Genomic DNA, 14,895 nt, shown 5'->3' on the forward strand with positions numbered 1-14,895 from the left:
CTCACCAGCGCCGCGAGCGAGCGAAGGAGAAAGGAGGCTGGGGAACCGGGTCAGCTCGCGGGTCCGTCCGACCCGGTTTCCCAGTTTCCGGGTAGGGTTTCCCCGGGTCGGACCTGCACTCGTCGGGCCGGTTTCTGAACTCGGGCCGGGCATCTTTTTTAATAGGCCCAATTCCGTGTGTGTGTGGGCTGAGTTTTTAAGAAAAAAACAAAAAAAAATCCGAGTCGGGCCCGCAACGCGGGCCCGTGCGCGTTTTGGGTCGTCAACCCGGGTCGGCTTTTTATTATTATTATTTTATGTAATATTTTAATAAAAAGAAAAAAATCAAAAATAATTTATTTATAAAAAATATTAAAAATATTTTAATTTCCAGAAAACCGAAAAATGTTTTAAAATATTAAAAAATGCTTTAATTTCCAAAAAATGGAAAAAAATATTAAAAAATATTTTATTTTTAGAAAAATAAAAAAAAATCAAGAAATTTTTATATTTTCCAAAAAATGCCAAAAATCCAAAAAATGCCAAAAATCCATGAAAAAGCCAAAAAATTCAGAAAAAGCCAAAAAGAATTGAATTTTTCCAAAAAATACCAAAAAACCCAAAAAAATCCCTTTTGTGTCCAAAAAATTAGAAAATGACTCAAAAAATGTTTTTCCTCCTAAAATGCATGGAAAATCCCTCAAACATCCAAAAAAGCCTTAAGGTTTAAACAAGATTAGGTAGAAAGGGCATTAGTGATTAACTAGTGTAATCAAGTCCCCGATCCTAATTTCTCTAGTTGCGTAGTAGCAAGTATTTCTCCTGATACTTCGCTTGGGTTTCTAATCGACCCACCCCAAACCGATTAGTGGCGACTCCATTTTAAAAATTGATTTATAGGTTAAAAACTCAAACTATTAAAGTCGTGAATTAGTGGACTTGGGAGAGTCCGGGCTTAATAATTCAGCCGAGCCATTAGCTTCCTTAGGCGCTCGTACTCGATTGCGGGCGCCGAAGAAAAAAAGAGGTCGCGACATGTGGCTATGGAGTTTATTACCTCCTTTGGGCCCTGAAGGATTAACAGGGCAAACTGCTAGTTCAATGAAGATAGGGACTGTACTATAGGCAAAGGCTTGAACAATCTTCCTATATAGGAATGAACTTGTGATAAGCTACTAAAACTGTGGAGGAGATGGAATTCTTACCAATTGAACAACTATCCGCTCGCTGTAGTCTACTCTACCATCTATTATCCAAGTTGTTAGAGTTCAAAAGAAATTTAATTAGTCTGAGATCAAAAAGTCAACGCCGTCGTTAAGTTTCCGATTCACATCGCTTGGAACTAGTTGGGGTGGGTCTTCTACATAAGAGTTTTAAATGGTGAAGTATTCCTACTCTTAGAGGATCTCAATCTTTTTAAAAATATAAATTAATGTATGCAAGACGAGGCGATAAATATGGATGAGTCCTCATTGGATGTGCTCAGCATGCCCGGTTGAGTAAATTTTTTTGATGATGCACAATACAATTTTGAAAATGACATAGCCCTGTTGTTATTCGACTTATAAACGACGAGTGTCCACGCGCGCAGTAGCAATTCAGGAAGCAAAGAAATGTTCAGACTAACATTACTTGGGCAAACATGCAGAAATTCCGATCTGAAACCCAGTCTCATGCTGCTCTTCTTTTGGGCACCACCAGCAAGGGCACATACTTCCTCGTGGCCAACCCCACCCTATCTCTCATGTCGATCGTCTTCGGATCGATACGGCAATCGAACTCCCAATCGAACTCATGAAGCAGTGAGCCCAGAGCCAGATGAAGCATCCGATGTGCCAAGGACAAGCCGGCACACATCCTGCGACCGGCTCCAAACGGAATGAACTCATAGTGTTGACCCTTATAATCCAACTTCGACCCAATGAATCTATCGGGCTTGAAAGCCATAGGGTTTTCCCAGACGTCCGGGTCCCTACCGATCGCCCAAGCGTTCACAAAGACCTGCGTGTTTTTGGGTACGTTGTAGCCCATGAAGATGGTATCGCGAATGGCCCTCCGTGGCAAGAGGAAGGGGACCGGCGGGTGGAGCCTCATGGTTTCCTTCACAACTGCTTGCAGGTAGGGGAGCTGGTCTATATCGGTTTCCAGGAACTTTCGGTTAGACCCGACAACCCGGGACAGCTCGGCTTCGACCTTGACCTTGGAGTCCGGGTTCAGTAGGAGCTCTGTCAGCGCCCACTCGATAGTGCTGTTCGTTGTTTCCGTGCCGGCCATGAATATTTCCTGTGATGCCCAGAAGCGAGTTTGTGAGAGTAAGGATGGCAAAATTTCATGAAATGGAGCCATATCCATAAGTTTTTCTACAGTAAGGCAAAGATTTCTGCATTCTCAAATTACAAAGTCTTCGAGAGCAGTTTTTTTAAGCCTTTTCTTCATCACCACCATTCATAGACTGGACAAAGAAACATCATCCGGTGGTCACGTAAGTTAAGACTAGATATGATTTCTTCAATTCAATAGAAAATACACGAAATCGAAAATAAATGGATAGGATACGTCAGTGGAGAGAGTCGATCCGTGTTTTGAAGTAAGGTAATTTTGTGTTTGGCAATACATTATCTCGAAATTACCGCAACTCAAACCTAGGTGGGCAGCTTCCTTAAAGCTAATGTGAGCTTCCTTCGTAAAAGCTGATATAAACTGTCGAAGCTTTGGATGTGCCGCGATTGTAAGGAGTATAAAAGTTGCAACACCCTCTTTGTAGATGTAGCTACTGTGGAGAAGTTATACCAAGTAGGCTACTAATTTGCCACAATTCTTTATTGAATAATTTCGTCAACGGCTTTTTATTTCCTTGATATTATCCTTTTTTACATAATTAGAAACCTGTATATTCTCGTGAAGGTTCTGTCGAGTTCTCAACACGTACTTCACAAGGCTAAGAACCCTAGTCATAAAGCTAAAAGGTTATATTGATGAAGGAATGCCTAAATTATACCCATTGTGATATCAATATCTTAAACTTTTTTTATGTCACTAAAACATCCAAATTTGAATCAACATGAAAAAAAAAAAAAAAACTCAGTTTACTACAAAAACCCTAAACTTTTCTCATTATGACATAAATACTATATCCATTTTGGCACTAATACCTTGAACTTCTTTTTTGGTTCATCAATATCCAAAACTTGTACAGGTGTGATCGAAATCTTTGTCTATCAACAAAAACCCTAACTATTGTCCACTGTAACATCAATATCCTGAGCTTCTTTTTTTGTTGTTACCAATAACAGCAACAGTGTAATTTTATAATGAAAGATCGTGGGCTCTACCATTACCCGTCGTCGTTTGGCCTAATTGATTATGCGTCATGCAACAGTTTCCATTCAAATGGAAGCCGAATCTGCTGTCCCTCATCTCATGTGTGAGAGAATGAATTATTTTTAGAGCATCGTTAGAAAATAATTTCATCATGCCATGCGCTGATAATGCGCTCCACAGAACCTTCACCACTACGCACCTATGATCCATCTATGACCTATTCTTTATCCTACGTCCAATATATAATTGTATTTCTGTCACGTGCAAATTTGAGAGCTTTGGTCATAAAACAAATTTTTTTATATTAATATCATAGTCGGCATAACTTAGAATTTTAGATGACAAAAAAAGTTTGAAATATTAGCATTACCGTTAGAATAATTTAGGGGTTTTGATGATAAAATGTTTAGATATTATCTCTTATACATATGAAAAATGGCTTATAATACTAAGGACGACGACATGTTATTGAATAAAGAGCTATTAAATAATAATTTTTTTAAGCAACAAATAAGTATATATGATACTAAATTGTTAATTATTTATTTGGAAAAGATTGGTTCTTATGTTTCTCCAGTCACGTCGAGCTTTGTCAATTACAAATTCCCCGCGTATGAAATATGGATCCTCTACTCCACTCGGTACTCTTCTGATATTTCATCAGATCCCGGCTATTGATTTACGAGAATTATCTTATTATCAACGGTCGTAATTTGTCAAAGTATCAAGGAGAGCACCAGACATGGCAGAGAATCTTCATCTCATTCTGGGGGCCTCGTTTTTCTCCGAGTCTTTGGTCGGAGGAAACCTTGCTCCTCCCAACATATGGTTGGCGATTGCGTTTCGAAAAGATTTACATTAACTATCTTTCACCGATACAAATAAAATATACTAATTATTCTCTCTTTACAAGCTTCTTTATTTATTAAGGTAGCTTAGTGAAATTCACTATTTTCCATTTCTATACTAATAAAACTGCTTTTAATCTTCGGTCTCAGGACATACTAGAAACCAAGCTTTTTCTTACCCTACACTTAGGTTTCCGTTCCTATGCAGAAAAGATAAAAATTCAGTTAATGCAATCGGAGACAAATCGACACACCTGTAATCTATCTACTATGCATTTGATTTGGCCATAGCAATCCTTGTGGAACTAGAAATTTAAAAGTTCGCGGTCGTACCAGGATGAATATGTTGATTTGCTTCTCAGAAAGCTTGGCGGGCTCGTCCTTACCGTTTCCTTCGAACTCAAGCAGCACATCAAGAAAATCCCTCCGATCATTGTCCCCCCAGTTCTTCTTCTTCTCCTCGATCCTCTCCCTCACTAATTCCGAAGCGATGCTAATGGCCTTCCCCATTTCCCGATCCATCTTCCTCCTCAGCCCTTGCGGGTCCAACCGCCGCAGCCATGGGAACAGGTCCACGACGTTACCTTGGCCCAACAGCTCCATAAATCCGGTCATCGCCGTGAAGAACTCCGATCCGGTCTTCGAGTCCGGATCAAACAAGTCTCGGGACAGCATGAGATTCCCTAGCAAATTGAAATTCATGAGGAACACGAAGCGGGCGAGATGAATACCTTCTCCGACTCGGGCCTTGTCCGAGGATGCCGCCTCCCCAATCCATGCCAGCATGTTTTCGACGCATTTTCTCCGGATTGGAGCCGTTTCGTTGAGCCGCTTGGCAACTAGCATGTCGGTGGTCAGCAACCGCCTCATCATCCGCCAATACGTGCCGTATGGGGCTACGCCGACGGATCCTTCGTGGTAGTCCCGACAGCGCAGGACATCGATGACGGTACGGTCCACGAAATTGAGGTCTTGGTTCTTGAAGAACTCGGCCGCAACTCTGCTCGAGAGAATCACCATGGTATCTATGGAGCCCAGCCTAAGCCAAATCACCGGGCCATATTTCTCGCGGAGGCCGGCTAGGGTTCGATGCGGCATCGTCCCGAGACTGAATATGTTGCCAAATATCGGCCATCCGGAGGGTCCCGGAGGAAGCACCCGTGACCCGGACTTTTTCCGGCGGAGGGAAACAAATAAAGCGGTGGACACAAAGACGATGGAGATCAGTACGAAGAATGAATTAGCCAGTTCGGTCATGGCTTCGATCAGTACCGGGGACTTCTCCGATGAGCTTGCTCTGGGTGAACGTCACTGATATATAAGTAGCAAAGTGAACTGCAAGTCCGAATTCCTACTCGCGTGAAATGCATGCTTAATACTGTTATTATTATTATTATTATTATTATTATTATTATTATGCAAAAACACCTTTCAAAAAGGATATTTAAGTCAGAGATGGAGGGAATTCATCTTTCTTTATGCGTTTTTTGGGCTGCCACGTGAATGAGGAGGAATATGATATAAGAAAATTCAGAAAAAAATAGAGATTTTTTTTTTTTTTTGGTCAGTCCTATTCTATTCTTATTATAACGTTAATTCTCATTTGTCTTGCCTTTTTATATGACATGAGAGTCGAAATTCTCATTTGAAGCTAAGTCAAGATCACTGCAACCTTCTTGAGAAAGTGAGAATTTGAACCTCTCGCCTCTTCCTTCCTATGTGAGAAAGGTGGTCATTGGGACAAACTCCAATGTTGAGAAAAGAAAATATAGAAGTGTGCTTGTAACCATAGAGTTCGAGCTACTCTTTCACCTTTCACTAGAGAAAAATGGAGATTTAAAACCCTATAGAGAGAGAGGAGACAAAAAGGTAACGGAGAGGAGTGTTAGAGAAAGAGTAACGGAGATGCGAAGGGGAGATAAGCTCAAGAGGAGCTCTTGATTAAGTGGGCCCCGTGCAAGACATGTGACAATCAACGAGTAGATGAGACGTTTACCAACTTAGAGCACTGGGCCTACCCAATATTTTCTCGTGGTTAGCCAGCATGCACTTGGCATTAGCATTGAAAGAGTTGGAATGACACTTTTGTTGTTCAATTAGCGGTACGATATGTCTCAAATTTCAATCCTATCGGATAAAGCCAAGCCCAAATGCAGTGATTAAGATAACCGGCCACGTGACACGTGATTTTTGGATCGTTGAAAATTGAAACAAAATAAAGGGGCCACAAGATATATTTCAACATGAAACATGTGCTGGAGACAGGCCAAACAAAAAACGTGAGGAGGAAAGTCCAAAGATTAAATTTTGTTGACCGAATCCTGCTTTGACTATCTTTGATGATCAAAGGTTGCACCTAGCGGTGGGCATACGAGTATATGATGGTTTTATTAGTGATGGGCTTAAGGCTCGTCCGCCCATGTTGGGCCTAAAAGCCTGGCCCACGGAATTAGAGCTCGTGGATGGAGGAACATATAAAAGGGAGGAGAGAGAGGGAGAACGCACCCTTTGAACATTATGTACGTTCCTTCCTCCCTCTCTCCCTCCAAAAAAACAGTAAGCACAAGGTCACTTTCTTCTCCCCTTCCAAGGCGAATTGGCATCATCGGATCAAACATGGCCAAATTCTCTTCCTCATTTCATCAGTGGTGTTTAATCAGTGGCTAACAAGGTATGCTCGAATCCGTGATGTGCTTTAGGATCGGTGATACGTGATTTTTTCCCGGGCTTGTCTTCCACATTTGTTTTAGGGGTTCGATTTAGTGTCGAATCCGCTTTTCGGGGATCCGTTATTCCCAACATTGGTATCAAAGCCTTAGTTCATGTTTTCCCGACCCCTTTCATGTTTTTTGATTGAATTTTCGCGAAAATTTTTGGCCAACACGGATCGGGGCGCAAAATCCGGACACCCGAACATTGTCTGTCCATTTTTTTTTAGATTATGTAACTTGAAATTGATTTCTGAAGGAATAGGGTGAAAGGGCTCGTCGAGACGAGTCTGTCGACATGTTGATCGCCGCCGGGACACACCGCACGCGCCCATACTCGCGGCCAGAATCTGCTGCACGTGGGTGCCACGCGCCTGAAGCGTTGGCTCAGCTAGCGCATGCGCCACACGCGCCGGTGACGAACCGGCACGTGCATGATGCCACCGGCCAGTGAACCGGCACGCGCCGGTCGACAAACCGACGTGTGCTGACGTCACCCAACGGTTGGTAACTGCTGGGATGACGTCATCAATGACGTCGGCGCCCGACGACGGTTGGCCGGGCGGTCATCGGCCGGTGACCCGACCCGACCCGACCCAGTCCGTGGAAGCTTGGCACGCGCATGGCACGTGCCGGTGATGTTTGCGTGACGTCAGCCCACGCACGCGTACGGCACGTGCCAACTGACGTCTATGTGACGTCAGCCCGCGCACGCGCGCGGCACGTGCCGGTCGGTTCGTCCGGTCCAACTGGCAAGCCCGACGACCATTGACCGTTGACTGGCGTTGACCGTTGACCGACGACCGGCGTTGACCGTTGACCTACGATCGTTGACCGACGACCCTTGACCGTTGACCGTTGACCGAAAAAAAAAAGGAATTTGTTTTTTTTTTTTTCAATTATGTCTGTGTGGATGAGAGGTAATTCATTTTTTTATTCTACATCTGTTGCATGAATCATGGAAAATTATGTATTTTTCATTTTGTTTATTGTGGATTATAAGTGATCCATTTTTAGTTCTGCATTTGTTGCAGGAACTATGATGCGTTATGCACAGATATCTGCAATCTCGAGAACAGACGAATGAAGAGCTAGACTTAAAAGGCTGATGACAGAGTTAGCTGATTATTGGTGGCATGACGGTGATTTAGTATCACATGTGGTCATGGTCAATCAGATGATACAGGAAATCATTTGGAATGGTTATCTTATGCCGGATTTTGAGAAGGTGCCGGCTTTGATGAACACTCTTCCAACTGAATGGCAAGCAGTGTTAGATTGGTTATAGGAGGTCAACGTGGTCCTGGGTTATAGGAGGCTAGTGGTAGCTTTTGTAAGAGAGTACTATAGGATTGAGTTAACCAAAACTTCAACCCTTAGATTGAGCGCCACATGGCGCAGAGTGAATGTGCCTTGGTGGTGACATGAAAGCTCTCCAAAAGTTTTTCCATGGTTGGCAAATGTGCCTTCAAATTTCTCAGATATTTTGATTGATAGATTAGAAGGGACATTCCCTATTTATTTTTTAGATTAGTTTGAGATGTTTTTGGATGTGAATATCTCTTTCTATGTTGATATTTTTCTTTGGATATATTGCTTAGTGTGATGGATGGTTGTATTATGTGAAAGCATTGTTATTTTATTGGATGTTAGTTTTATTTGCTTTCTATTATTGTTGACTACTGTGGGTTGTTCATAAAAGTTTTTTATAACTTCATAGAATTTATTTTGCATAAGACAATTATATTAATAATAATTTTAAGTTAGGATTTTTTGGAGGATGATTGGAAACATAGTGACCTTTTGATTCTGAAGCCTTGAAATTATTTATTAATATAATGGGTCTATGCAAATAGGGATGCATAAATGAATATATGTCTGATGTGTTCAGATCGATGGTTTCAGCAACTAAGAACGTAATTGCTATATGAATGGCAACAATTGTGAAATAATGAATATGGAGATTCAATATGTGCTGGAAAAGCAAGAAGCACTAGAAGCTCTTGACCATGTTATGGAAGATCTTGAGGATGCTGTGTGCCACCTTGAGCTGGTAGAGGACCGCTTAACGGCATGTGAGCCGAAAATAGATATTTGCAATGCTGGTTCTAGCTCATAAAGGGCTTTGAGCTCTAAGCGCAAGCGTATTGATTCGTTCAATATGTGGGAATGCAAAGGATCAAGTCCTTATTGCAAGAGATCAAGAGTTAACCAATACAAGAGAGGAAAATGTCCTCAAGTGAAGAAAATGTCAAGGGTGATGTGTTACAATTGTGACAAGAAATGCCACTATACTCGCGACTGTCGTGAGCCAAAGAAGGTAAACACCTCTTGTACATTCGAGAACTTTGCTTATGTGTCAAGTTCTGTATTATTGGCTGAATCCAATCTTTTGTGGACTGTAAATTCAGGAGTAACAGACCATGTAGCGAAGGATAGAGGATCCTTCGTGGAATTCCAACGAGTACCAACTGGAACTAAATGGATCTATGTAGGAAATAACTCCAGAGATGAAGTTAAAGGGATTGGCACCTGCCAATTGAACATGCGTGGTGGATGCACCTTGTTCCTACATGATGTTCTATATACTCCGGAGATTCGTCGAAATTTAAGTGTCTGTTTTTGGTGTTGGTTAAGCTTGTCTTTAGTGTGAACTTCCATAATAGCAGTGTAGATTTGTATTTGGATACAAACTACTATGGTTATGGTCATTTTCTGGATGGTTTTATTGTACTAAATGTTGACTGTAGTGATGTCAATAATTGTTATTCCCTTGTTTCACGTCTTCTACTTCATATGATAATGATGTGAATGTGTGGCATGCTAGACTTGATCATATTGACCAAAAACGTATGAATAGACTGGCCAAAGAGGGCTTGTTGGGCAACATTGAAAAAGTCGATTTGCCAATATGTGAGCATTGCCTAGTAGGGAAAACGACAATGAAACCATTTGGAAAAGGTAAAAGAGCTGAATTTCCTCTGCATTTAATCCATTATGACGTTTGTGGTTCAATGAATGTGAGAAGAAGGCAAGGGGCTGTTTATTTCGTCACTTTTATAGATGATTATACTCGATTCGGATATGTCTATTTGATTTCTTATAAATCTAAAGCATAAGTTATTTCAGAAGGTTTATGAACCTGGCAGAAAATCAATTAGACAAGAAAATAAAAGTATTGAGATCCGATCGAGGTCAAGAATATTTATCTGATGAGTTTAGAAAATTATGTGGTGAAAAAGGAATATAAAGATAGTTGTCTATTCTAGATATTCCTCAACAAAATGGTGTTGCAGAGAGAAGAAACAGAACGCTACTGGAAATGGTTAGGTCCATGATGGCCCATGCTAACTTACATATCACTTTTTGTAGTAATGCGTAGTTAACTGCTGCCTAAATACTTAACCGGGTGCCTTCCAAATTAGTTAATTCCACTCTATATGAGTTATGGATAGGTAGAAAACCGGACTTAAGTTTTCTTAAGCCATGGGGTTGTGCTGCCTATACTCATGAGTCCTCTCACAAGTTTGGGAAATTGGTTCCTAAAGGAAAGAAGAGTATTTTAATGAAATACTCCGAACACTCGAAAGGGTATGTGTTCATAGGTGAGCAGGAAAGTGGGAGTATAACTAAATTTGAATCACGAGATGTCACATTCTTAGTGGATGAATTTCCTAAAAAGGGCGAAATAGGGGAAGATTACCCCTATTTGAAACCTTGGATAAAGATAATGATATTAGTAGAGTTTGTCCAAGTGGGAGTAATATGAGAAGTGATGAATTCAATTCAACTCATTCTCAATTGCAACTACATGATGAGACAACGTTATCATTATCTAATCCAAGTGGGAGCATAATGAGGAATGATGTGCAAAGTGTACAATCTCCCATATGGTGAACAAGTCGCCAAAGTATTCTCCATCGACGTTTTGACATTGAAAGGGAAACTTTTATGATTGCTCTGCAAGATGAGGATGAGCCGAGAAATATTAATCAGGCTATGAATTGCCCTAGTAAGGAAAAATTGATTTATGCAATGAAAGATGAGATGGAGTCAATGAAGTCAAACCAAGTTTGGAACTAGTTGATCTTCCAATAGGACGCAAAGCTATTGGGAACAAGTGGGTTCTCAAAATAAAGCGTAAAGCTGATGGCTCAATATAAAATCATAAGACTCGCCTTGTGGCGAATGGGTATAATCAATAGGAAGGAATTGATTATGAAGAAACATTTTCTCCTGTAGTGAGATTTACCTCGATTCGCATAATTCTGGCAATAATGGTTAGTATGGATCTTGAGTTACATCAAATGGATGTAAAGACTGCTTTCATCAATGGAGAATTAGAGGAATGAAAATATATGGAACAACAAGCTGGTTTCATAGTGAAAGGCCAAGAAGAAAATGTATGTCGACTTTTGAGGTCGATATATGGCCTTAAGCAGTCATCAAGACAATGGTATATACGATTTCATAATGCCATAATGGCATATGATTTTACAATGATAGATGAGGATCATTGTATATATATCAAAAGATCCAAGGATCAATTTGTGATCATATCATTATATGTTGATGATATACTAATTGTCGGAAGCAATATGGAGCTTGTCAATATTGTCAAAAGTTGGTTGTCTTCCAACTTTGAGATGAATGATATGTGATTGTAAACTCATAGACACTCCTATTGCAAAAGGTAAGGGATTGAGCCATAGATTGTGTCCAAGGACTCCACAAGAGAATGAACAAATAAAACATGTTCCTTATGCTAGTGCTGTTGGAAGCTTCATGTACGCTGTGATGTGTACAAGACCTGACATATGTTTTGCAGTTGTAATGGTGAGCAGATACCAATCCAATCCAGGTCAAGCATGTTAGAAAGCTGTTAAATGAATACTAAGGTATCTAAAGGGGACTGCTGATTATACGCTGAGTTATTATGGAAATGATCTGTGACTCTAAGGCTATTCTGATGTTGATTGGAGAGGAGATTTAGATGAAAGAAAATCTACCTCTAGGTTTGTTTTCTTACCGAATAATGGCACCATATGTTGGAGCAGTAAGAAACAAAAGTGTATAGCCTTGTCCACGATGGAAACTGAGTTCGTGGCATTATCATCAGCAATATAAGAAGATGATTGGCTTAAGAGATTATTGGATCATTTAGGTGTTATTAGAAGTGCTGCAGATTCATTGTTGGTTAACTGTGATAGCCAAGCAGCAAAAGTGTACACCAAAGATCCAAAATATAATGGCAAGACCAAACATATAGATACAAAGTATAATTTTGTCAAAAATATGGTTGCACGAAATGATGCGAACTTATAGTACATATCTACGCATAGAATGGTAGCAGATCCTATAAAAAAGCCAATACCTAGAGATGTGTTTTGTGGCCATATGAAATCTCTAGGATTACGTAGAGTCTGATGTACTGGATTGTAATTTCCCTGAAGTGTTCACATTTGATGAATTTGTGTTTTTCATCATTAATGCCTATGAATCTTTGTTTGATCTGTATGCATCTTAATACTCAGTGCATTACTTTAAGTTGAGAAAGTATGTCGGACAGATATAAGATTAGCTCACTCACACGGGTAATCGCCTCTATTTACTGTGTGATAAATAGAGATGATACTGTTTTAAAGCTTATTGTTTAGGTGATAATCGAGAGCTCAAGCTTAAAATATGTATGTCGCCTTAACTGGTGTTAAGATGAGGACATAATACTTACTATGTCCGAAAGTAAAATACCTCACATATTTTACTTTATCTGTCTATGATGCCAGATGTGAGTTCTGATGAATTTTGTGAATGAGTAGATACATGAACTCAAGTTAGACATTGGGTATGTCTGAACTATCATTTGTATGGTATTGAAGCTGTAGACATACGCTCCATGGGAAAGGATTTATTACCGTAATACATATTTCATACTACGTATGTATGAGACGACCAATAAGAGTGGCAAAAGTTTGATCTCAACTTTTTATGTTGTGTGAGACTCTTGAGGAAAAGAGTTCCTCAATTTTTTAGTCCCCTCATGACTCTTACTTATTCTCAAGATTTCTATTTAGTGTTTGCTATCTTAGGATGTTGCCAATGGTCATGAGTTGATTCGATCTAATGGGACATTTCTAGAAAAGCAAGCTGAACTGAAATTGAGAGTTTGAAGGGAAGAGGAAGATCGAATTTGGAGAATCACATTGTAGTTTTGTATTCATCAGTTAACCAATTATGACTATCTTTGGGATAATCATAATTGTGAATATAATATATATATATATATATATATATCATTGTTTAAAAGAGATCAAGAGAGATATAAATGTGATCGATCAATCTAGGGTACTGCATACTAAATCTACTCAGGATGTGATGCCCATTATGAGCTGCTATATTCCTAACAGATGTATGACAACGAGCTCTCAAAGTATGCTGGTCGCATGGATTATTCACCGGTATGAATGTTCAAGAGAGGTAAAGAGAATTCTGTTCGGCCGACCATGTGCGAGTGGGAGATGATGGTTTTATTAGTGATGGGCTTAAGGCCTGTCCGCCCATGTTGGGCCTAAAAACCCGGCCCACGGAATTAGGGCCCGTGGATGGAGGGACGTATAAAAGGGAGGAGAGAGAGGGAGAACGCACCCTTTGAACATTACGTACGTTCCTTCCTCCCTCTCTCCCTAAAAAAAGAACAGTAAGCACAAGGCCACTTTCTTCTCCCCTTCCAAGGCGAATTGGCGTCATCGGATCGAACATGGCTAAATTCTCTTCCTCATTTCAGCATTGGTGTTTAATTTGTGGCTAACAAGGTACGCTCGAATCCGTGGTGTGCTTTAGGATCGGTGATACGTGATTTTCCCGGGCTTGTCTTTCGCATTTGTTTTAGGGGTTCGATTTAGTGTCGAATCCGCTTTTCGGGGATCCGTTATTCCCAACAGTATACATATACACACACGCGCGTGGGTTGCTTCGGCTGGTTACAAAGACAGTATTAAAGTAACATTTTTCTATGAAGTGAGTGCCGTGGTGGCTCTGCCCATGAGGGACGTCCATAGGTGCTGGGAGCTTGGCACTGTGTCTTCATGTCGTTCGTGTAGCGAAGTTTGTTCATCAATTACGTCGAAAAGACCGAGAACTTTTAGTGTTGAAGACACATTTACTATTTAGTTAGGGCTGGCCCTCCTCTGTCCTCGGGCTTGGAAGTAGGTGGGAACTTGAAGCAACATCTTCATAGGCCGCAGGATCAAAACTAAGTCGAGCCATTGGGGCTCGGCGGGATTATTGCTCGAGATAAAATCTCGAGTCAAGCCCAAGCTCTAGTTATTCACGTATCTTGCCAAGTCAAGTTCGAGCGCACCAATTCCCAATTTTACATGCTTGTGAGTATAATTGAGTTACCACGTTTATTTTTTTTAATAAATATATTAGTTAAAATCAACGTACATGTCATGAAAATCACATAATATAACATTGTGACCAAAATTTCGAGTGAACTACCTAGGATTTGGCTAATTGATTATTAAGCTTAAACATAACTTGGGCTCTCCCCAAGCCCATATCAATTCGCGACTTAAGTTCAAATTCTTAATATGCAATTGATTTTCAATTAGGAGTCGTCACTAATCTACTTTTGATGGTTCGATTAGAAACCCAAGTAAAGTAACTGGAGATTTACTTTACTCCTACGTACTAAAAATTATAAGTTCGGGGACTTGATTACGTTATATTTCTCTAACGCCCTTTCAGTACATTTCCCTTTTATTTTGAAAAAATGTTTTACAGGTAGCTTAAATTGATTTTAATTTACCTCCCTAATATGTGAGGTGATCATGCGGGTATGCAAATCACCAATTTAACATCCAGATAAAACAGTGAATAAATTGTATAACTTACCTCATGGCATCGAAAGCATCTGCAGTGTTAGATTAGAATTCACATTGATAGTCCTATATATGATTTCTAATTAACACGCAATTTCCTTTTTGTTTTCACCCATTTAACGAGAATCACACTTTATGCAATGCATGCTACTAATC

At 40.2% G+C, this 14,895-nt stretch overlaps 1 protein-coding gene across 1 annotated transcript; it reads right to left on the reverse strand.

The window, feature by feature from the left end:
* Positions 1–1,576: 1,576 nt before the first annotated feature.
* Positions 1,577–5,425, reverse strand: LOC104444798 (cytochrome P450 76A1). The gene is made up of 2 exons (XM_039311866.1): positions 4,482–5,425; positions 1,577–2,262 (listed from the first exon to the last, which is right to left on the reverse strand). The coding sequence occupies exons 1-2, from the start codon at positions 5,403–5,405 to the stop codon at positions 1,651–1,653; spliced, it is 1,536 nt and encodes a 511-aa protein (XP_039167800.1). The 5' UTR covers positions 5,406–5,425; the 3' UTR covers positions 1,577–1,650.
* Positions 5,426–14,895: the final 9,470 nt, after the last annotated feature.

This window comes from Eucalyptus grandis, chromosome 5, assembly GCF_016545825.1.
Source record: "Eucalyptus grandis isolate ANBG69807.140 chromosome 5, ASM1654582v1, whole genome shotgun sequence".
NCBI classification, from domain to species: domain Eukaryota; kingdom Viridiplantae; phylum Streptophyta; class Magnoliopsida; order Myrtales; family Myrtaceae; genus Eucalyptus; species Eucalyptus grandis.